The 24907-nt window shown below is 38.4% G+C and overlaps 1 protein-coding gene across 1 annotated transcript in view; it reads left to right on the forward strand.

The window, feature by feature from the left end:
* The window catches only part of LOC139740884 (protein phosphatase 1 regulatory subunit 21-like), a 129298-nt gene extending 104685 nt beyond the window's left edge, over positions 1-24613 (forward strand). Inside the window, exons 19-20 of the mRNA XM_071651468.1 lie at positions 23382-23510; positions 24471-24613. Coding sequence (XP_071507569.1) covers positions 23382-23510; positions 24471-24497 — 156 coding nt within the window. The 3' untranslated portion in view covers positions 24498-24613. The remainder of the gene's footprint in view (positions 1-23381; positions 23511-24470) is intronic.
* The last annotated feature ends 294 nt before the right edge of the window (positions 24614-24907 follow it).

Genomic DNA, 24907 nt, shown 5'->3' on the forward strand with positions numbered 1-24907 from the left:
TTTATCAGTTATTCATGTGGATTGCCCTGAGCACTGCTAGTCTGAATTCTTGACACAGGGTGAAATGCATCCACATGAAAGAAGTAAGCACATGTTTCCATGTGCTTGCACACACCACATTTCAGAATGAACAAAGACTAGCTGCGATAGTGGAATTCCTCATGAAGCATTCCAATCCTGGTCATTGTCCACGACCATTGTCTGGGTATCAACAACACACTCCACGCGTGTTCATTCACTACCCCACTTCTGGTAAGAAAACATAATTTGCCTTGTTTTCAACAGGAAAATTCACAACCTTAAAAATGGTGCCCCTCTTCGTTTTTATGCCTCCGCCACGAAGTGGTGCCGGAGGCATTATGTTTTCGGGTTGTCCGTCCGTCCGTACGTCCGTCCGTCCGCTTTCGTTTACGCGATAACTTGAGTAATATTTACTGGAATTTTACCAAACTTGGTCCAAGTATGAAGTATGATGGGGCAATAATTTGATTAGATTTTGGGTGAAATCGGCTAAAGGTCAAAGGTCAAGGTCAAATCATGAAATTGTATCCGTTTACGCGATAACTCAAGACTGGATGGAGTAAATTTCACCAAACTTTGTTGGAGGATGATGTATGATGGGACAATTACTTGATTAGTTTTTCAGTGAAATCGGACAGAGGTCAAAGGTCAAAGATTAAGGTCAAATCCTAAAATTTATCTGTTTACATGATAACTCAAAACTGCATGAAGCAGCTTTCACCAAACTTGGTCCAAGGATGATGTATGATGGGACAATTAGTTGATATGATTTTAGTGACATTGGCAAGAGGTCAAAGGTCAAAAGGTCAAGGTCAAATGCTACAAATGTTGCAATTTCCCCCATATCTATGCAATGCCCAAAGGTATTTTCTTGAAACTTGGTGTGGACATGTACTACTGTGTAAAGATTCTCCAGAGAGAGTTTCATGTCATAAGGTCAAAGGTCAAAAGGTCAAAGGTTAGGTGAAAATGTTGCAATATCACTTTTCTCGCAAATGGTTCAATGTATCTTCGTGGAACTTGGTACTTACGCATGTACTGACTGGCAGGGATTATCTAGGGAATTTAGGGGTCATGGGTCAATAGTCAGGGGTCAAAGGTCAAGGTCAACTCCTCAAAATTGTACTATTTCCCTCATATACTAGTATATGCAATGCTTGCATTATTAGTTTCAAAACTTATTACATGCATTACCTAATGGAGATTCTCTTGGAAATTTCCAGCCAGAAGGTCAAAGGTCAGAGGTTAAGGGTCAAAGGCCAGGTTTCAATGCCCCCCCCCAAAAAAAAAAAAAAAAAAAAAATCCAATTTGTACCGTCATTACACTCTTTCTTCATACCTTGGAAATTACTCAATGCATAAACTTATAAAAAGGTCTGTCAGAATTCAAGTAAAAATTCTCAATTCCCCAAATATGTGTACCTGCACTCTTAAAAATTGAAAGCAAACCCAGTTCAAGACATTTCTGACAAACCTGTCATTTCAATATTTTGCCAGTTATGTGAAACTGTCATGGCTCACACATTGTGAAGACATTGAACTATACGCCTATTGGGAGAATCATGCATTATGGCGGAGGCATCAGTCGCCATAGCGACATTTCTAGTTTAATTGATCATACTCGCTCAAGTTTCACGATTGTGAAATCGAAGAAATTACGGAGATCTATTTTCAATACCAGTCAGGAACTAGCAAAACATCAAACTATGATCTAAAAGCTTCTTGAACACTTGCAAAATAATCGTTTACTTTGATGCTAAAATCGACTACTATATTGAGATCAAAAATAGGGAAATTAGGTATTAAATTAATGAGCATAATCAGCTCTATAACCTACCCAACCATCCTGGGTCAAACAATGCACTGCGAAAGCTACGAAAGCTGTTTTTGCGACCTCTGCAAAAACTCTCGCAAAGTATCGCGAAATCTCGTCAGTCTCAAGAGCACAAACTGCGCAAACGTGATTCTGAATAAAATTGTCGTTCGTGCCTCATTATCGCACGCGCTGCGGACTGACTGGCAATCCATACATGACTTGTGTGCATATGCGCTGTGTGTGCGCGGCCATTGCAAGCCCCGCTGAACGCAACATAACACACAGACTACATAGTTTCCGTTCGATGAGGAATCATCGTGTCTTTTAAAAGCAAAAAACAATCGACTGGTGACTCCGGCCCCAATTTACACGCGCGCGCAAATTCCTTTGCCCTGTGGTTTTGTCTGTCACATGGGTGTCAAGTTTCCTTCTGGCTACTATTCACATTGTTTTTTTCATGTCCTTGTTCAACGAGGGAGGGCCACCTCCCTACTTCATCTCTGAACATTTTGCTTCGATAATCACCTCACAAGAGATAAGTGTGGTCATATTTGCTGCTAGTTGTGAAGTACTGTTTGTTTGTTTGTTTTTTTTTATCACTCTTGTGATCGTGGCCATGGTGGGGAAAGAGTAGGGTGAGCCGAGTACGAGTGAGAGTGGACAGGGAGAGGGTAATCGAAAGATGGGGGATCCTCTGCTTACGATTTGTAAATTGTCAACAATTTTTTTCAGTTATGACGGGTGTTTTGTTGGTGTGTCAATGTGTTGATTTTTGTGCCATAAAAAAAGAAGGAATAACTATCATAGAATGCCGACCAAAAAGGAAATGGTTTCACCAACATTGCGTGTACATTCGACCAAGTAGTATTAAAAGAAAATTACCTCCCCCCCCCCCAAAAAAAAAGGGATTGTTCTCCGTTATTTGGTTGTTGAATATATTTTCTTTCTTCATCAGCTGCGCGTTACATTGCCTGTTTTGGCTCTTTTTATTGAATCAGGAAAGGAAAAAAAAAAAGAGAGAAGAGATATTCAAAGCAAGACAAGTGTAATTCTTAGTTTGACATCGTTCATTTCTTTATTGGCCAGCAAGAGACAATTCAGATGGTGATACGTGACATTTTCAAAGCGGGTAATTCAGACTAAATATTATAAGTTTGCCTTGGATCTTTCTTTTTTTGTGGAGGGGGTCATGTTCGTTGTACCCACCAAAGGTTCGTTAATACAAAAATGAAATATTCCGAAATACGCGAATTCCCTATACACCTTAATAGACTGTAGATGTTAATCGTAAATAGATGTGAAAGTCATGATCCAAAAATGCAAGAATGTTTGTGATTCCATGGATGCGTTTATTTCATTGTCGGTCTAGCAAACCTTCGGAGTATCGAACCTTGTTTTATTCTCGGATAAACAAACTTTTGAAGTAACAAACTTTATATTCAAACCAAAATAATAAGTTAATAATGATTTTGATCGATAGTTTGACATCATTTATTTCTTAGCTGGGAAGCAAGAGATAATCATAGTGCAGAAAAGAAACACAGACGGAATGTGAAATATTTAAAGCAACTAAATAAGATTAAAACTTAGTATGTTTGTTTGTTGTTGTTTGTTTGGTTGGTTGCTTTTTGTTGTTGTTGTTGTTTTGTTTTGTTTTTTTTGGGGGGGGTCATTTTCGTAGTACCCACGTAAGGTTCGCCGATGCGAAAATGATATTCCGAAACACGCAAATTTCCTAGAGATGTTCGTATTATACATAGTGTGAAAATAATCCGAAAGAGCACTAACGTTGTGATTGCGTTTATCCATTCGTCTGGAAACAGATTACAAAACTTATCATTATGATGATTATTATAATTATTACTATCATTGTCAGGAACCTGTTACTATTTGATTAATGAGCATTTGTTTGTTTTTTCCGTTGTCGGATTAGCAAACCTTCGGAGTGCCAACCCTTGTTTTGTTTTTGGAAAAACAAACTTTTAGAACAACAAAATTTCAGAGCAACAAACTATAATCATTTTATTTGGGCATTGGGGAGAGTTCAGAAAAGAAATATAGACGGGAGGAAAATCTTAAGGCAAGAAATACGTTGGATTCTTAGTTTGACAATGTTTATTCATTTTCGTAGTGTTCATTATTCAGAAAAAAAAATCCATGCATGGTTCGCTATTCTGATGCGTCGTTATTCCGTATACGAAACACTCGTATTCCATTATGCCTACATGTTTTTTTTTTCTTTTATTCGAAAATGTAATTATGGTTTATCAATCTGATTTGTGGCATTATTCTGAAATTTCATCAATCTGAAACGAATTACGTGGCATACAACTAATTGGACCTACTTATCTAATTTTCGGATAAACGAACATTCAGATTACCAAATCTTCTTTTGTTTTTTTGAGTGAAAAACCCTTCGAAAGAACGATTTTTTTTTTTTCATTTTTTTCCCCGATTAACGAACCTTCGGAATCGCGAATCTTCTTTTTTCCCTTTTTTGAATAAACGAACGTTCAGAGTATCGAACTTTTAAACAAACAGTACATAACATATTTTTCTTAGTCTGTGTCCATATAGAAGGGAGTGATTTTTTGAAAGGCAAGAAATAAGTTAAATTCATGTGTTTACATCGTTTCCTCTTTTTTATCGGGAGTGAGTGATATGGGAGGGTCGGCGTAACCGGGGGCTCTGCACCCACTTTTTTTTTTCTTTTTTTTTTTTGCACCCGTACACCTACCAGTGGGCTTTTGAAAACGTGGCGCCGGATATGTGATAAGCTACTGAATCAGAAGGAGGTATTATTTTGTTCAAGAATGAGATTTATTTCTTAGTTTCGTTTATTTCTTGTGTGCACGGTATTTATCATTCCGTAAAGATGATCAAGAAAAAGGTTCGTATTCTGATGATTTGTTATTTCGAACTTGAAAGAGCAAAATCCCTGTGCCGATGTTTTTCTTCCGAAAATGTCATTTGCAGCATTCATAATCTAAAAAAAAAAAAGAAGTTTCGTTAATCTGAAAACGAATTGTAATTCATTTTCAGATTAACTGTATTATTTCTTTATTGGTTTAACGAACCTTCAGAATAAAAGAACTTTCAGAGAAACAAACAGTAGTAAACATTTTTTTCTCTCTTTCTTCAATCGAGCAATGGGCGGACAATTCAGAATCCAGAAGTATTTAGAACAGGAAAATAAGTTATAGTTTACTTATTTCTTTTATTGGTTAATACAGATAATTGTGAGAAGAAATGGGGAAAAAAAGAAATAGCCTTGATTGACGCCAAATAAATGAAATGAATAAAGAATCATAACGTTTGTAAGCCTGGCTGGGTCTTCGCCCTGGGGCTTCGACTTGAGCCAACTTCTTTCTCAGTTCATCCCACAGGCCCCAGACTGTTTATGACCTCACTGAGAATACGCGCGGTTTGTTTCGTTGAGTGCGGTAGACTCTTAGTACCTACCCCTCCCCTTTCCCGAAGTCTGACACCGCATTTTCTTTTTTCTTAGTAAAGTTGGTGTTTATAAAAATACTGTACTCTTGACTGCGCGTTTTTTTGTTTTTTTTTGTTTTCATTTCTATGATCTGAATTACGTCGAGTCTAACGTTAGTAGTAGTGCTGTGTTCTACCTACCGTCGTACGCGTGGAGCACGCTGCTCACAGTGAGTCACGCACCACGCTACTGCAGCGCAGGTACGCACGCCATGCCACGGCATTCCCGCGAGCAGAAAGTGGCATGCGGCAGGCAGTTTCTTCTGCTGCCGCTTCTTTTACTGTCACAAATTCGCCTTTTTCACCACAGAACATTATTTAGACGCAAATTGTATTGGAATATAAACGAACTTTCTTTGATAGCAATGAGTGTTGGTGTTGCATCGCAATATGCATTAGGCACTAGGGCTTCTTCAAGTATTAGTGTTCAACAGTAAGGTTGAAATCATTACATCGATAAACAGTCGTTCAGGTTTGAGCTTGCGTATGCATTTAATATTTCATGGTTTTGTTGGAGGGAAAATGTGAGGAAAAAATGTGGCTTTTAAATCATTTGCTTGATTCAGGCAAGCATTTTTCCCTCTTATTCCAAAACGCTTCCCGACTTTGATTTTCACTTGCCGCGGGAAAGCGCTCACTGTACTTGCGGTACGTGTATCCGGTACTGGTTGCGTGCAAAAATGCGTTCAGTTTCCATAGCCAAGTGACGGACCATGACGCACCCTTCGGTCCAGAATAATGCTTGTTATTTTCCATAGCCAAGTGACGTACCATGACGCACACCTCGGTCAAAATTTGACTGACAATGATGGGATTTTGACGAACACCTGGGTCAAAAATTTGACGGACACACCTGGGAAAATGACACACACCCGGGTCACAAATTTGATGGACCAAACGCGGAAATGACACACCCATGTCCGGGGGTAGTGGGGTGAGTCATTACATTGACAAGTGCATTATTGTATACCCTTTGAGATGTAGTTTGATTAGATTTAGTCGAATACGATTTAGCAGCATTACACCGATGCTGCCACTTTGACTTTCACTGTGTCTCATTTCTTGTGTGTACTCTACTGGCCATATTTCTTCACAGATTTTGGTCAAATTTTCTATGGGTAACAGTACCAAACATTCCCTGTGGTACACCATTTCAGAAATGGGAGCGCAAACAAAATGTGCAGACTTTTGTTTCATTGGCATCAGTGGGATTCAGATTACTAAATGATTACTAAGCTGGCAATGTTTGCAAAAACATATTTTCTGTGAGACAATTTCCAAGCCAGGCTTTTAAATAGTGTCAGCTATAGAAATAAAAATCAGAATGTGTTATTTCTAATACCTTCAAAACAAGAGTGTCTATGACATTTAAGTACAACCCTGCACATCTTCAAGTTTAACCGAACAATGAATTAGCCAAAAATTGAATTGAACTCAAGTTGAAGTGAGTAAGAACATTTTGAATGTCATAACTCATCGAACATGCTTGTAATAAGAACTTGGACATAGCTGTCGAGGTCACATGAATGTCAACATACAAATGTTTATGACTTTGCCCTCAGAATATATTAAGTTATCTGTTAAAGAGAATGTGTACTAATATAATAACAATGGTATGTATCAGAAGTAGAACCATGTGGAGGGGGGGGGGGGGGGGGGAGGGGACACTTTCATGTTCAAACATTGCAATTAATGACATTGCATTCACATAAACCAGGACTTTTTTCCTTAAGGCATTAGTCATGTGACCAAGATCATGTTTCCTAGCGACCAATAGCATGAGAACTTCAATGGTTTCATAAATCTTGATTGATTACAAGGAATATACAAGTTATAGTACCAGTACTTTTGTGGCTTTGAACTCATTGTCACTGATCTGCTGCCATTGTGTAGAAATTCTGACAAACTGCAATTGTCATAGGTCTTTACATACAGTCAAACCTGTCTACAAAGGCCACTCAAGTGAAACATGGCCACCATAAGCCACACTCGTTTTTTGCATCACAATGCGAAAATCAATCAATTCTAATCGCCATCACTCACACACGACCCCAAAACAAAGGTCACTCGTCTGCAAATGAAGCGTTTTGATTCTTCCAACTGAGCATGCCTATACAATGACCACGCCTATATAATGACCACGCCTATATAATGACCACGGCATGACTCTGGGCACCCCAGTATGGCATGTTGCATTGTTGGAATACTTTAGTAGAAGAATTGGTTGTTTCTTTGAATGCATTTCACAGCTATCACACAGGGCAAATTACCACGAGGGTTTAAAACAAATCAAGATGACAGATATTTGCATCAAGATTTGCATCACAACAGTTAACAATTTTTTTTTCTGTCCACATGTAAGAAATAATGATTTTTGCATCGTGGAGCAAAAATCAATTTTCACAAACCATCAATATGGGGGATGTGAACAAAATCGTAGACATATGGCTTGGCCGGTTTTTATTTGACTTGGTTCTACAGAAACAGTCTGCCTTCTAGAGCTGAGCTTTCTGAATATTGAGAGTCGTTGCACAACCTGTGTACAGCATCGACTGCTGAGGAGAAGTGAAGAGACGGACAGAGAGAGGGAACGAAAAGAAGAACAGAATGGATGAGAGGTGGAAAGGAAGTGGATGCATGTTTTCTGTTTTCGGAGAACAACTTACAGGCTCAATATAGTGTATGATGTTTTAAACATTTCAAATAAGTGAGTGACACAGCTTGGTACACAGAGTAAATAGAGAGCTCAGTTTGAGGAGAAGGCAAATTCGGCTTGTTAATGCAAGCTGCTTGGCATGGCTCACCCAGTTTAGGTGAACTTTGAGATACATTATTGAACCTCGCGGCATCGTTGTTTGTACATGAGCACCTCAGATGGCCCAGTTCCCGCAACCTATGTCGAAAGTTGGCCTGCTTTCTCCTCTCCGGCTGCCCCTTCATACCTTAGTAATAAAGTTGTCTGCCCGAGATCAATTTATTTGTCATCTAGATATATTCTACCCTGTGCTCTCCAACCCTGTCAGAGCTGTGACTTTCTGGCCCTTATAATGCCACCACGTTCATATCAGCGCATGAAGGCAATAAGTAGAGAGATGATTTGATTGGTTTAGATGGCTACGTCAGGATGGATTGCTGGCTACATTGCAGCTGGTTGTATATAATAGCTAGCTTACTCTTGGGATGCTCCTTTAAGAGGCTTTTAAGCTCTCAGGTTTTCTGCCAACATCGTCTACTGATTAGACACCGTGTCGCATCTTCAGTTTGCAAGCGTACTCTTTGGCCAACATTTTGTCTGTTCCATGAATTTTATATACGTGTAGATTACATACATGGTTATTATTTTTGTGTTTCTGGCATGACTGCATGTTCTTATCTATCTTGTATCAAAGAGCTAGATGCCAATCATGACCCTGTCAACTGCTGTTTCAGATTCACGGGATGAAATATCTCAAATATTTCTTATCTCTGATGAGGGTAATCAAGCCATGCGTTTTAATCAACTGATGTTACTGCAGAATTATTATAATTGTCATTAAAAATAATTCCTTAGTGTAAGGTCTGTCACTTGTGGTTTCAAAAGGTAACATCAATTAATCAACATCCCCCGATATTAAGCATAAGTGTTTATTGATTACCTAGGATCACATGAAATTTATCTTGTGTGGTGTTAACTAAAGTGATGTATTTCCATGTGATTTTAAATTCATGTTTTATTTCATGTAGATTTTTTTTCTCTCACTGTTTAATTGCTCACATCTTTTAAGAGTTATAATTCATGTTTGTCATGTGAAGTGACAAACAGTAGATTTCAAGAGGGAATATAGCTGTACAGACATGTTTAGAAATCAATATAAATTGTTTAAATGAATGGTAAACATTGCCTGAGCCATGTATGTTAAAATGTTTGATTGATGATCGCTGAGGAACCAGCCGTTTGTAAACAAAGAGACTTGATTCCCTCACTCTGACAGGCTGTCACATGTAGCGACAACTCAGCCAATGTTCTCATACATCATCTCTCACACGCCAGCTTCTCATAGGAGAGATGTTCCTCAATCCATCGTGCTAGAAGTGATTGTAAAGCGATTCTGACTGCATGTAATATTCAACGGTGGGGACGAGAGGAGTGGCGGATCGTTTGACATACATTATGAAAATGAGCGACCTGTCACATATCCGCGGAAATCGGTGTAATTTGGTGAAAATCGTTTGCCGATAGGTTGTGTAGAGTGGAAAGAAGTAGGGCTGAGGTCAGAAGACCGGGAATGAGGTCAGATGGGGCTAGGGTGAGGCGATGTGCTGTCAACGCATCACGCACAGGCTACATGATGGGTTCAGTCACAGGTTACAATGGCCACATTGAATTGGGCTAGGGGTTCTCCTCAGCCTCCGAAGTCAAGTAAGGGTCAGTCCGACCAGTTTTTCTTGCTTACTCTCTCACTTATCAAATCAGCCTCATCCTTTTTCGCTCCGTGTCGTGCAGAGGAAAATAGGAAAATTATATCTCGTGCTGCGTGTTGCAAAGTTCACGTTTTTCCTTCTTGTTCTCATTCTTCCATCACTACACAGTAGAGGTGCTGATTATTCGGAGCTGATATTCAGCAAGTACCCCCCAATGAATTACTGCCTCAAGTTTCATTGTATGCTTCTATTCCCAACTGTACACCGTGTTTTCTATCAGGGCTCGCATACCCCTTAGAATAGCAAAGGGGTAGAATAGCAGAGGGGGGATAGGGCTAGAATAACAACCTGCATATATGCTCAAGTGAGTATGGCAGTTTTTTTGTGCAATGGTAATTGTTATTCTAAAGCAGTGTGTGAGGCATTTAGCTCTATAGGATTGAACCTTTGGCCCAGCGAGGTGCTTTGTAGAGAGAAGAAAGGTGCTATCACACATACATTCGTGACCAGATTCTAAATTCAGACTAAGAGGGATATATCAGGTCACAAGTAGGGGCAATATTTTGTTTTACTCTTTTCACCTCCAGAGTGAAGGTAGCCCCTCCACTTTCTCAGCCTTGTACAGTGAAAGCTGATAATCAAGGTGCAACGGCTTTCCATGAGGCAGTGTGGATAGATGACAGCAGTACTGTCAGCCAAGCTCTCTGTGAATACAACTTGTGTTTGTCCAGACCCTACATCTGTATTTGTCTCTTCAGACTCGTGAGGGTCCTGTGCTGTATTACTAAAGAGAACTCTCTCTCTTTTTTTGGATGAAAAGTAGGCATCCAGGCTTGATTACATGCACCCTCCAAAAGGCTGCCTACCCCCTGGGTGTAATGAAGTGGTCCATCCACAATTGACAGATCAAGATACCTAGGGTACTTCCCCCTGGACGATGAGCCCAGGGGATAGTGTGTTGAAAAATAACATTCTCTGCACACTACCTCATAATGTCTGCAGGGAAGTAAACAGAAAAAGTAGGTCTGAGGTTCACAGGCCTCAGCATGATGTGTGAGGCAAATGTGTAGAGCTATGCCAAGTCCCACATTTTCCCTGTGTGCACACAGACACACAAACGCACACATATTACCACATGCCCACGCACTTAATCCATGCACACTTAACACATCGATAGTGTGTCATGACTTTTGTGGATCTCTACAGGACATGTACATGTGTCAACTTAAAATTGTATGGCTGCAAGTTAACCCACAAAAATAGAAATCCAATAAAATGACAGATCCCCCTCCCCACAGAGAAACCATGGTCACAAAGCCCCTCAGAATAGTGTGACAACACACTTTCCCTGTTCTCACAATGGAATAGGAGGGATATATTGCAGCATCTTCACCGAGCCAATCATAGTCAGAATATTCCATTGAGAGGGTCAGGGGAGACATGTTACCAGTGGTGACCAGGAAGAGACAAAGAGGCGTCAATATGAGAAATCCACTCCAGCGACCTTGCCCTTTAGAATTAGTTTTTATCGACACTTTCCCTGTCTTTCAACATAATAAGCCCCACAAAAACTAACCACAAATTTTTGTAAGTAGGTAAAAAAGAGCAACAGACATTTCAATTTTTTATCAACTGAACAGTGGATATCCAAAAATGTGTTTTCATGATTGATAAATTGATGCCCCCAAAATCCTATATAGAAATCTTACCAAGTCATTTGATTTCTGTCGCCTATAAAAGGTTCAACATAATAAGAATGATAACATTAACATTATAATTTTACATTTTGCAATTCAACTAAAAACCAGGTTCTCGAAGTTCTTTATGTACACAAATGACCATACAAAATAACAACTGAAATGGAAATCATATATCACAATGGCAAAGTTCTAGGATACTCATGACATTACTGAGAATTGAAAGCTAAACGAAATAAGTGAATTTTCAATTGTTTTTTGAACAGTTCAGGATTTGCTTGGGATATGAGAGACTAGGGGAGGAAGTTCCAAAGGACTGGACCTGCGTAAGCGAAAGTTCTTTCACCATTTTTTTTTCTCTTTTTTTTTTCTTGGTCCTTCTTGGGTTACTTGAAGCAGATACTGAGAGGCAGATCGGAGAGATCTTGAGAATATTTGATTCTTGACATGTTTGGCAGTAGTAGAAAAGGTCTTAAATAGATTATGCTGTATATGGCAGTGTAGCAGATTTATCACATTGCAATTATTGACCAGGAGTGATTTCTACATGGCTGCCTATGGTTTCCAGTAAGACAACTAGATCATGAAACTCAATTAAAAGGCAAAAGAATTTCAAGAACTAAATGTGATATAGATTAAATAACTGGCTTGTACATTCTTGGGAAAGAAGGAACATGCTCATACATTAATATCCTACAAAAAAGGGTCATTTGCAGGGTTCTTTCTACTTATCTATTGTCACATCAGCACCTTTTACCAGTGCATGTATTACCATTTACTGTAAAAGGGGAAATTTTTGCAGTATGAAAACTTTTGCACATTTTGCATGACCAGAAGCTAGCATGGAAGTAAAAGCATGCAAATATTTTTTTCTTGTGATATGTAACACTGTCTGATGTTTTTCATTATGCAGAATTACAAACATGTGAAATTCATTATACCCTGCTGAGTGGGAAAAATTACACATGCAAAATTATGCAATTTTATAGTATCCTAGCCTTGCATACCTAGGATGCACACCTTATCCGTAATTTCATAGTTTTTGTTATTATTATTATTATTATTATCATTATTATCATTATTATCATTATTATTATTATTATTATTATTATTATTATTATTATTATTATTATTATTATTATTATTATTATTATTATTATTATTATCATTATTGTTATTATTATTATCTCCGCCAAGGGAGGAGGTTATGTTTTCGTTTCCCTTTGGTTTGTTTGTTTGTTCGTTCGTTTGTTCGTTCGTTCGTTCGTTCGTTCGTTTGTTTGTCCGTGTTCAAAATAACTCAAAAAGTGTTTTAACGGATTGGGATGAAACTTGCAGGAATGGTTAAGAATGACACAAGTAACAAACGATTAACTTTTGGTAATGATCCGAGAATTTTTGGGGAATTTATGAAGGATTTTTGATATTTTGGCAGGTAGGGTCAATGAACTTGGGAGTTCAGGCTGCGCGTATTTGAGGTTTGCCTGCGCGCACTAAAGTGCGTGCTCTAGTTTCTGCTGGGGCGAGGCGCGCCGTGCAGCTGAGGTTTTATGACGTAACAAAGGCTTCTATATTGGGAATCGGGCGACTTTCAGCACCGATGCTGTGTGTACGTATGATATCTCTATGGAAGAACAAGATCAGTGGTGGAAATAAGCTGCATGCTTGGCGGAGGTCTGCGCTCTCAGAGTGCTTTTCTAGTTGTTATTATTATTATTATCATTATTATTATGATTATTATTATTATTGTCATCATCATCATCATAATTGTCATAACAATTATTCGAATGATTTGATTGGCAAGAAGAAAAATAAATGGGAATTTGCAAGTTCTCTTATCTCTTTTGGCATGACATCTTGTTCTTTTGAGGGTGTTATATGTTGCTAAGGTACTAGTTTGAGTATATGATATTATACAAATAGTGCATGCTCTATGATGCACTATACTGGATTAGAGAATGACAAATACTAAATTATCCCGAGTGCTGTTTTGTTTCACCTCGGCCTGCGGCCTCGGTGAATAGAACTGCACGAGGGATAATTTAGTATTTGGAGTTCTATAGTCCAGTACTGGTGCATCAATAGAACATGCACTAATTGTTGTAGTAAATAGGTCCCTCGAACTAGGCCTACATGTATTTTCCATAGGTCTAGGCCCTAGATCTAACACTAGACTCACCGTACCGGCACTGATTTCTTGCACGCAGAGTTAACTGCAACTATAAAGCTTGTTTACGTACACAGCGTGCGATGCTAGTACAGCCAAGCCACGTGTGCATATTGGATTGCACATCACAGAGCAGACTCGCATATAAACTGCAACATTCTGCGTCCAGTGCTCTCCGCGTGCATGTGCTTGGCCTTGTCCTTTTATACTACGTCCCCTCCCTGCGTGAATCTCTGTGTACATAAAGTGTAGACGCGCACTGTAAGCGTTTGGTATAGTGGCACAGCCGTTCACTATACCAAAGTTTTTACACAATCACATGATGCAATCCAACCAATCACAACGCAAATTTTACTCTGCCTATTTATAGCACTCACCTCTGACCTCTCACAAACTTTACCATAGTTCATCAGAAGATATCATTATCAAGGTAGCAGAATGAGAAATTTCAAATTTTAGCTCAAACAACCAAGACTTTGAGCAGTCAAAGTCAGTTTTCTGTGGCTTTCCTCTCAGTGCTAAAAGTATTTCACACTAGTATAAAAACAGAGATGTTGTATACATCTTACGGCAATAACCTTCTACAGCATGACCATGAATGCAATATCTTGATGTGCAGACTTCATGCATCTTCGATCTAAGCTACAGCAGAGAATAATTTTGCCTGATATTGCATTACAATTCGATATTCATTTTATGTACCACTGCTACAAACACTTTCTTTCCTGTAGCAGTTTTCTTCTATACAGATGTACATGATATCATATGAAATATTATTCATCAGCTGAAATAACATTAATTGAATTACATTAATCAAATTTGAGTTGGAAAATTATTCCCTGTACAATCAATCAATGTCTGTCCCATTTCCCACAATGGTTTACAAGTGAAGGTAAAGCCTTCAAAATAATCTCATTATTAATATGGTATGTTAGTCCTTCCAATGTAACATGTTCAGTTTCTGTAGATGTTAAATCGGTTATGAGAACATCGTCAATGAAAAGTTCTTTATTGCTACTGTTTCATTGCATTGGTACACCACTACTGGCTGAACTGTCCATAGACACTTATGGCAATAAATAAAGTGAACTAGAATGTGATATTAGAACCATTTAAGGCTTTCTGCCTCAGACTCCCTTATTAGAAGCCCTGGAGCCTTCCCCTCCCACTGCCCATATTCAGCAATAATCACTGACATGACTGGCTACGTGACTCTCATGTTAACAGCCCATAGTTCACCCTGTCCCTCACTATGGTTACTGCACTCTGTGCACCCCCCAATAAAAATGAAATAATCCAACCTGCAGAGTGCATAGATAGACTGCTTTTCGATAATCTGGGAAGTAGGGAGAAACTATTTATAAATGGGAATGGCTCACACAAACACTTGCTTTATTTCCCTCTACCTGTTTATATTTGACACGCAGACATGCTTCAGTTATTTTGCCGTGGTAGGATTTTGGCATTTGGAAGAACATGCTGGTAACTGGAGGCTAGAATTACCTGCTGTGAACAATATCAATGACTTGTAAACAAGCTAGTATGAAAGCATGGGTGTAATAATGACTCATAAACTATGACAAGAAAATGACTGATTGCCTTTAGAACCCAAACCTCTACAAGTAAACAAGTCAGCTCACTATATCAATGTCACGATCATATCTGTATCATTTTTCTCTGCCTACTTCTTCTTCATGCTTCTCTCCCCATCTCTCTCTCCATCTCTCTCCATCTCTATCTCCGTATTTTGATCTTTTCTCTTTTTTCCTTTGCTGTCCTTTTTTCATCACTTCTTCTTTCTTCATTTATCACTTTTCCTCTCCGTAGCTCATACTGAACCCACTGAATGAGAGAGTGGAAATGAGGGGGGGGGGGGGGGGGTGTCTGATTACTTTTTGTGGCTACTAATTGATGCTGTTATCAATTCTTGATCAAAATGAATCACTATGTTATCATCTACAAAGCAATATGTTTATCGAATTTAGATTTTTTAATTAGATCTTTAGATTTTACATTTTAAAATAGGTTTTTTTAAATTAGATCTGATCATGTAATGAACACTGTGTATTTCGCTTACCGAGTAATGTTTGTCTGTTATGCAAGATACTGATTGTGATAGAATTTTTGTCAGATTGCTCTAATACTGAGTGTAAATATGTTGTGTGTTGAAAGTCTATTCCATGTTTTCTCAAATGTCCCAGACTGTACGACCAACATGCAGTGCATTTGAGTCATGTAGAAAGAGCTCATAATGTGGTATTTAACATGCAGTGAGTGAGTGAGCCCCACTATTAATTCCATCAGCCATATTTGGTTGTGTGTGTGCACCCTTTTGGGCATCTCTGTACATCCACTCATCACCATCATCACTCTGGCTGTACCTGCTGAGAGAACTCCTCTCTTTTCTCCCTCACTAAAGGACAAGTACTCCCCTAGCTACGACCTTCACCTTTCTGCCCTCTTTGTGCAAACTAGTCCCTCGCTACACTAGATGCTTCCCATCCCCTGTGACATAATGGTACAATCCGTGGTCTGTGCTGCATGTAATGTGCAAACGACTGCAAATAAGACATAACCATTCTTTGACCGCGGGGGTAGCTGCACCCATCCAGCACTCTTGACGGGGTGTCTATTATCCAATTTTGCCGTGCAGGGAGTGCTTTCACCCATGAGGCAAGGGGAGATTACATTTGCATAGTTCAATTGCCCTGAAATCACTAGTCTGCTGAATTTTCTTGGGTCTGCATCAATAGCGCAGCGTTCCAATCCTGCTCCCTGGAAGTATGAGGTATACCTGCTTCTGTGGCTGATCACAATGTCATTGTATTTTTACAATAATGCAGCTTGGGAGTATAGAGTGCATTTATTTCAGTTTTCTGTGAAAACTCATAGAGTTTGGTATTTTAAACAAGAAATTTCTCTCTTCAAGTGCAAGCCTCTTGCTGTGAAAAGTTCAAGTTGTGCATTAAATGTTCTTTTTCGGAAGGTCGAAGAACCTTCTTGAACATACTGGAGTATAATGCTTGCCAAGATTTAGGCTTTTCATTTTACAAAGGATGGGGTCTGTGGCTGGTGAATGAAATTACACTGGTGGGAATTAAGGTCTCATTTTGTTTTCAAATTCACACCTGCTCTTTTCTTATCTTTTCAATATAGTGGTATAAAACAAGAAATTAATACCATAAATTTTAGGGGACATATTTTCCCTTTAGATTCTTTTCTCATGCATTCTGATATAGTGAGCATAGTCATTCATCCCATCACTAATTTTCATCCATATCTTTTATATGTGTACATGTATGAATATGACTTTGTATAATATTACTTTCCTGTACGTGTACTAGGCTCATTCACACAAGTCTCAAAATTAAAAGATTTCAAAAATCAACTGAGCATGTCTTCACTATGGAATTCACATTAAGACTCAAATTCATGTTACACATTAATTATGAATCAAGTGAAGAAAATTAAATGTGTTTTATGTTTCTTTAGGTGGCATGTTCCCATTTAATCAAATGATGGATTCTTGCTGAGGTTCCCAAATATTTCAGGAAAAAAAAAATCCCCCAGTTGGTTTATTCTGTGAATCAGACAGAGAATCTGGCTGCTGATGTGGCATGGAATGAGAGGTTATTAGGGGAACACATTGCTTCCAGGAAATGGCTGACTTTGTGTAGGCTGTAGCCATGAACACATCACATCTACGTCTACTCTGTCACACTAAAATAACCCTGGTGGACTCTTTCTTGAGCTCAGCCTGAACCCACGACCCACTTTTCATCTTTCCAACATCACTTTTGACCCAGCTCTTGGTAACCTCACAGACACAGCAGCAATCTACTCACCCCAACCCCCCCCCCCCCCCCCCTCTCCAAATTCCCAGAGCAGCACAGGGAAACTAGAGACAGGGTCAAGTGCAAAGTCTCACCTCAGGTTTATTTTTGTCTTGGGTATTGGGCTGGGAATGTGGAAGTGGTCCAGCCAGGAGTGCCCCCAGGGTAGAGAGTGAGGGAGTGGGGATGACAAGACTGTAGCTGCTGCTGTGATGTCCAGATTTCATCACAGGAAACTTTGCTGTGCAGGCATCAAATCCTAATTCAACCAGAGTTGGTGATGGTTGTGGTTGTTGTTGTTGTTATTCTTCTTCTTCTTCTTCGTCTTCTTTTTGTTGCTATTGCTGCTGTTGTTGTTGTTGGGATGTCTATGCCTCAGAAAATTATACATGGGTAATTCTGGGTAATACAGGTTTCTGATTGATTTATCTTTAATCAGACCAGCTCAATAATTTGAAGTACACATATCTGTGTATGAGTTGTTCAATTCCAAACTTAGTGAAATCAGGACACAAAGGGTGTATCCTAATGCAATAGTTAGGGGGTCTGATCATTGAGACTAATATTGTCTTGAGATCCATCCTATCTTGAGGCATCTTGAGGTTTCTTGAGGCATCTTGAGATTTCTTGAGGTTTATTGAGGTATTTTGAGGTTGAGGTACTTAGAGGGGGTGACAGATAAACCACTTGCCTCTCACCACTTGCTATTTTTGGTGGAAAAGTCATCACTGTTCAAGTTTGATCACTGCTGTAATTCATTTTGGTGTAAAGAGAAATGAAGAGAGCAATCTGCAATTTTACTGAGGAGCCAAACTGCCCAGATCAGAGACACTTACTACCGGTATTGAATGCACTCTCCTACCTCAGATATTGGCTCCAATAATGGTTGCCACCCACCCGGCTACAGTCAAAAGTCCACTTTGCCCTGTCAAATATTAAACCAACAAATCACCAGCTCTTCTTCAATTCTACATGATATTGCCTTTTCCAATATTTCTGACTGAAAGTGATAAACTAGTTCGTTGACACAGTATAGGCTCAACACCAGGCTTTCCTAAGGCTAAAATTGGGACTCCTTCCCGGTCAAATTTAGTCTGTGACACACCAAGTCACCTTTCCAATGGCATTCTGTGTTATTGGAATCCTCACTTGGGGATATTTTCTTTAATCACAGAGTTTACTCAAGGTATTTCAATCTAATCCAAATTTGAACCCGAGGGACTGATCCTGACTCTACCTCCTGACCTGTACTTGTATTTATAATACCTGCATTCAACCAAATCTCCTACCCACCTTTTCACAGCAGGGGGTTCCTGAAGCAAACTGCTGTTTTGTATATTGGCTATGAAGTATAAAGTGGTAACCTTCCACTCACCTGTCAGAGATGTAGATGCAGGGAATTGTGATGAATTGAAATTGTCATGTGTCATGCACTAGCAATCTTGCCAAGTAGGCTGCATTGATATCAAACAAATTTACGAGAGAGCTCAAAACATGTGTGAGTGCATGTGTATGCATAGATGTATTCACATTGGAATATGTGGTATTAAATGCCATAGTAATTTGTCAGCATATCATTCTCATTAGTGAAATAATACAGTGATCGATATTGCAGAAATTAATTCAATACCTTTCTAATTCACGAAATTCTGTGGTATATCTGGTAAGCATTATGTGCATATTTCTCATGCAAAAAGACACAAAGTGTATCAGTTTTTAGAGGAATACACCGCTAGATGATTGGTTGTATTTAGTGACATGATTCACACATAGTTTAAATATCATAATTTCAACAATGTATTTCGCAGTGTATGTTTATTCACAATATGAAATATGGTGGTATTTCACCATCAACGTGAACACACCTCTTGTTGCAATCAATTCTTTGCAGGGGTGTCAGCAACATGAAAATGATTAATTTAAGGCTGTGTTCCTGATGTTTTCAAAATATATTTAAAATCAAGAGATATAGTGAAAACACCATAAGGAATTTTTGCCTACAGCTGTTTGAACAGTAATCCCATTTGAATGACTCTGAAAGAAATTTATTCTTTTACACTTCAAGCACATTTTGAATTCATGCAGCCCAACCTCTGTATGATCTGTGTTTATTATCCTGTAGTAATTGTATACTATCTCTTTAGCTCTTACATTCTTCCCATGCTAAAAATTCTATTGTAATCTTTTAAGTGGAATTGAACTTTAAAAAATAGGCTGCAATGAAGCCCTTAGTGACACTGTGATTCAAACTGTCCAGAGCCTTAAGGCTAGTGTTTTGACAACCAGACTCCTGTTTTGCTTACACAGAGTCCAATATACCGGCTAAAAATAAGAAGTCTTCATTGTTACTCAAAGTGAACTAAAATATGTACAACCTTTAATTCATACTTATCAACCAGTGCCTTCTACAGTGATCTCTCAAGTAGTATAATTGAATACTTGTGGTGAAAATCTCCAGTGAACAGTGTGTGTAGTATTTGATACCACAAAGTCCCTTCCTCCTCCCCCAGCTCTTTTTCATTTTCATGTCTGCCAAAAAAAGGTGGTTTGGCTTAGGAAAGCAGGCAGGACTCATCAGCCGGCGGGCGGTTTAATTGAAGTGTGAGCTGTAGGACTTTGTGGCTTAAGTTTCACCCCTAGTCACCCAGGGCTGCCCTTACATTGGCCTCTATTTGCCCTGTACGTAGCCTCCCTCTTCACCTCCATACACCTTGTGTCACCTCCTCCTTCACTCCATGCCCTCTACTTGCCCTGTCTGACTGCCAGTAGAGTTCATTTACAGTAACCTGAACTTTAGCAAACTTTCCTACATCACACCCAGTATGTCCATGGTCCACCTAGCCTAGCTAAACTGACACTTGACCAACCATCTGTGTCTAGTCATTCTATCGTCCTCTGCTTATTAAATAGTCTTCCTAAGGAAACCTTTGTTGCTTTTCATCACACATGTACTTTTCTTATTCATCAATTTAGATTTGCCTTTGAATGTCAGAAAAGAGTGTGCCTTTTCCCAGCCTTTCCTAACTTCAGGACTTATAAGTGTATCCAAATAGCTCAACAGATGATATATATATTTTTTTTAAAGGGGAAGGCTAGTAACTGATCAGTGGGAATCAGTGGAAATGCTGGGAGATGATTGTTCCAATCCTTATGGGATTCATTCAAGAGTTCGTTGTATATCTATTGTTGTGTGAAAATGATTTGCTTCAGAATCGTCTCATATTCAAGTAATGTGCAGTTTAATGCTTCCAGGTTAGCGTCCCTGGTCAGTGACGGAGCATTAATCTGCACATTACTTGAATGTGAGACCGTTCTGAAGCAAATCATTTTCACACAACAATAGATATACAATGAACTCTTGAATGAATCCCATTAGGATTGGAACAATCATCTCCCAGCATTTCCACTGATTCCCACTGATCAGTTACTAGCCTTCCCCTTTAATGTGTTTAGTTTGTGAGTGTGTGATATTCAACAAGAAAGAAAGCAATGGCTACATCATCCACAAGTATTTCAACGATCACATATGAACAGCTGATCTAGCATTCCTTTATTGGTAGTAATTTGTATGTGCATTTCACACACTGTATGTATACATGCAGAATGATTGAACTTTTCATTAATGTAAAGATATACAGTGTATCTACAAAAATAATGAATTAGTACTTATGTCTTTGGTAGTGATGAATATGAAGCAGTATTTTTAGTTTCTCCAGTGAGATAAAAAGTCTTAGTAGACAGACTAATTGAACCTAGATAGATCTGTGTTTCCATGTCATTGTGAAGTTTGATATCATCCTGGTGCTGTGATACGGCTTCCTTTTTCCTCCGGCATAAAATTTGCCAGTTTTGATATCATGATAAGCAGATGAAACACTGCTATCCTGCTGGCAGGAATGGATATCATTACAGGCTATTAAGACCTGGCTTGCTGGTTGTTTGCTCATATTTTATCAGATCCCTTCCAACAACAACAAATTATATGACTGTTTTATGATACCAGCAGTCTGAAGGGCATGATAGCTGCTACCCAATGTCACCAAGTCAGCAATATAAGGGTACTAGTGTTAAAGTTTATATTGCTGTTTTCTTCTGATGTGACATGAAATGATGTGTTACTATACAATTCAATCAGTACCTTTTTGTCACAAGCTACAATGAAGCATTTTATCTGGTATAAGTTCCTAGTTTTTCCCATAAATAAGTAAATCCTGTATTTGTACTGTATATAATCAGTTAGAGGAGAAAAGCCTGTTTATTCCATGGATATGTTCTCTTTCTCTCTGAAAACATCAATTTTCTTGTAAATAGAAGGACAAACTCATGCTTGGACAGTGATTCATTTATCATGTGAATGTTTTCTTTGATGTGAATGTTAACTTTACATCTCTGATGTGAGATTTATTCTTTGTTTGTAAAGGTTTTAGCATTGAAGAGCAGCTCTTAGTGCTATGTTTTGAATGATCAGAGTATATTAACTGCAATGCCATCTTACTGATGGTTACTTGAAGTGACACAACAAGATTGAAATATTTTGACGATTATATATCACAGTCTTACCCAGATTTCCTTTAAAATCATAACTTGCTAGAGTGTCCATACTGTATTTTCAAACATTACAGAAACTGTTACAGTCATAATGCAGGCCATTTTAGTTTTATGCTTGATGAAAATGCCATGGGTTTTAACATGTTTGCAAGCTTTGCATACATCCATTTGAGTGCAGAGAGTACATTCATATCTTTGAATTCATCTTAAAGGTCTTGTTAACCTTTGGGAGCAGTGATTTAAAAAATGTTCAAGATATTACATTTGATGCATATGTGTAGGTCTGTTGTATCACAAAACATCCTACCATATAAAATTTTTGCAATAAAGCCTAAAATATAAGGAGATATTAGTATTTTTCTCAATATACCATAACTGGAGACGGATTAGTCTTAAAACATTTTTATCATAACTATTGATTGCATTTTGTGTATCTAACAATGCTTAAAGGAGATGGCTAGTAACTGATCAGTGGGAATGCTGGGGGATGATTGTTCTAATCCTTGTGGGATTCATTTAAAAGTACATTATATATCTATTGTTGTGGCCGTTAACGATCGCCCCGTCACGGTACAGGCATGCTATTTTACCTGGAAATATTAGATTGCACATTACTTGAATATGAGGCCATTCTGAAGCAAATAATTTTCACACAACAGTAGATATATGATATACTTTTAAATGAATCTCACAAGAATTGGAACAATCATCCCCCAGCATTTCCACTAATTCCCACTGATCAGTTACTAGTACTAGCCATCCCCTTTAACATCGATTTAATACGGATTCAAATTTTTACAGTATTTGTTTCTCTCCCTAACTCACATTTTAGAACTAGTTTGAGGCACGAAAGCTTGGTTTTTGTTTCATCTGCAAATCGTAAATTATGTCTTTAAATGTGTTGGAGACTAGTCCCAAGTATACTCGGGCAGGTGTCTATGGGAAATGTGTGCGAGAGCTAAATCAGCTCATTCTCAACAGGTTGATATGCTTGTTTTCTGGCTTTCAAAGACCACAAGGCAAAACAAGAATAGTATGGCTACTGGAGCTCAAACATGCTGCTAGAGAGGAAATAATATTCTACAGGAATTCAAAAAGTAGATGTACACTTTATGTACAGAGACAGATATATTCAAAACTTCAAAATGTACATGACAAGTGAGATTTTGTTGCAAATATTTGTGTATCATACTTGGAGATCAAATGACATTCAGGTTATGGAATCAAAGGATGGCAACCATCATTGTAAATTCCTGGGATGTATGCATGCTGTCTTGTCTTGTCATACAGTACTGTATGAATTCAGTTTCTTGACAGTTCATGATTCTTGCCATTATCGTGTATATAGCTATTACCTGTAATTCAGTTTTAAAGATTAGAACCATCTCTGTTGTTACCATTTACAGGATGAACTGCAGACGACTACAAAGAACTATGAGAGTCAGCTGAGTATGATGAGTGATCACCTGTGTAGCATGAATGAAAAACTCACCTCACAGAAAGATGAGATTGACTCACTCAAACTCTCCATGAAGGTAAGTTGACAAAATCTGAAGAAAGGGTGAGAGTTAATAGTATCTCTGACATGATGATGATGATGATATGATGGTGATGGTGATGATGATGATGATGATGATGATGATGATGATATAATGATATGATGATATGATGATATGATGATGATGATGATGATGATGATGATGATGATGATGATGATAATGATGATGATGATGATGATGATGATGATGATGATAATAATAATAATAATAATTGTGATGGTGATGATGGTAATGGTGTTGGTGATGGTAATGGTGATGGTGATGGTGATAGGTGATCATGATGATCATGATGATGATGATTGTGTTGGTGGTTGAGATGGTGGTGGTGGTGATGATGGCAATAATGATGATGATGATGGGGATGTTTATGGTGGCAGTGATGATAAGATGGTGATAGTAATGACAGTGATGATGATGATGATGGTGGTGGTGGTGGTGATTTTGATGGTGATATAGTGATTATGATTATAGTTATGGTGATAAAGGAGGAAGAGGAATAAGAGTGAGAATGATGGCAGTGATTGTGATAACTAAGATGATGATAACATATTCTACTGATAATGATTTAAGCTTAGCATTGATGGTGGTGTAGTAGTAATGATGATCATAATGACAACTGGAATCTTTTTTTTTTTTATTATGATAACCATACTTGATATGACACAGTGTAGGATGTCATTGTTTTCGCTAGTTTGAGGTTATGTGATGATATCTGAATGTAAGAAGACTGTGGGGAAATGAAAAGTGTTGCAAGGAGATTGATTTTGGTGATAAAGGGTGTAATATTATTTGATGCCAGTGATCATTCAGTGACATCTAGATGGATTACCTAGGCTGATCATTCTTCATTTCAAATATACAATTGTGACTTGGTCACCTTTCAATAGATATTTGATGCATGTTTTGGGTTTTCCTTTTTCTTTTCTTTTGCTGCAGCAAACCAAGAAAGGGAGAGGGAAGTGAAACAAGCTTTAGTCTCATCCAGACTTCTTCATACATAGATACCCAGCACACAGAAGGACAGTCAACTCAGTGAATGATGGGAAGAAATGAATACATCTTTGGCAGTCTTTGTTATCTTTCAGCCATCTTGATACCCAACCTTGGTGTACAGAACAAGGGGGGACAGCCATTTATGAAGCCATGAGTAGGCTTACAAGTAACTGTTGATCATGGAAAGCACAACAGTTACTCCTGTTTTTGCACAAGTATGAGATGAACAGAAAATGAGTAAACATAGATATTCTGGAAGTCCTAATTTTGCTTCTTTGAAACCAGAGTATATACAGGAAGGCAAGAGCTTGTGTTTCAAGATCCCATTGCCCGAAGTGTGTTATACATGGAGTTAGTAAGTATGAAGTTAAGGTATCATA

The sequence above is a fragment of the Diadema antillarum genome, unplaced genomic scaffold, assembly GCF_040938485.1.
Source record: "Diadema antillarum isolate AM-2024a unplaced genomic scaffold, OU_Dant_1.0 seq00000889_RagTag, whole genome shotgun sequence".
Lineage (NCBI taxonomy): Eukaryota > Metazoa > Echinodermata > Echinoidea > Diadematoida > Diadematidae > Diadema > Diadema antillarum.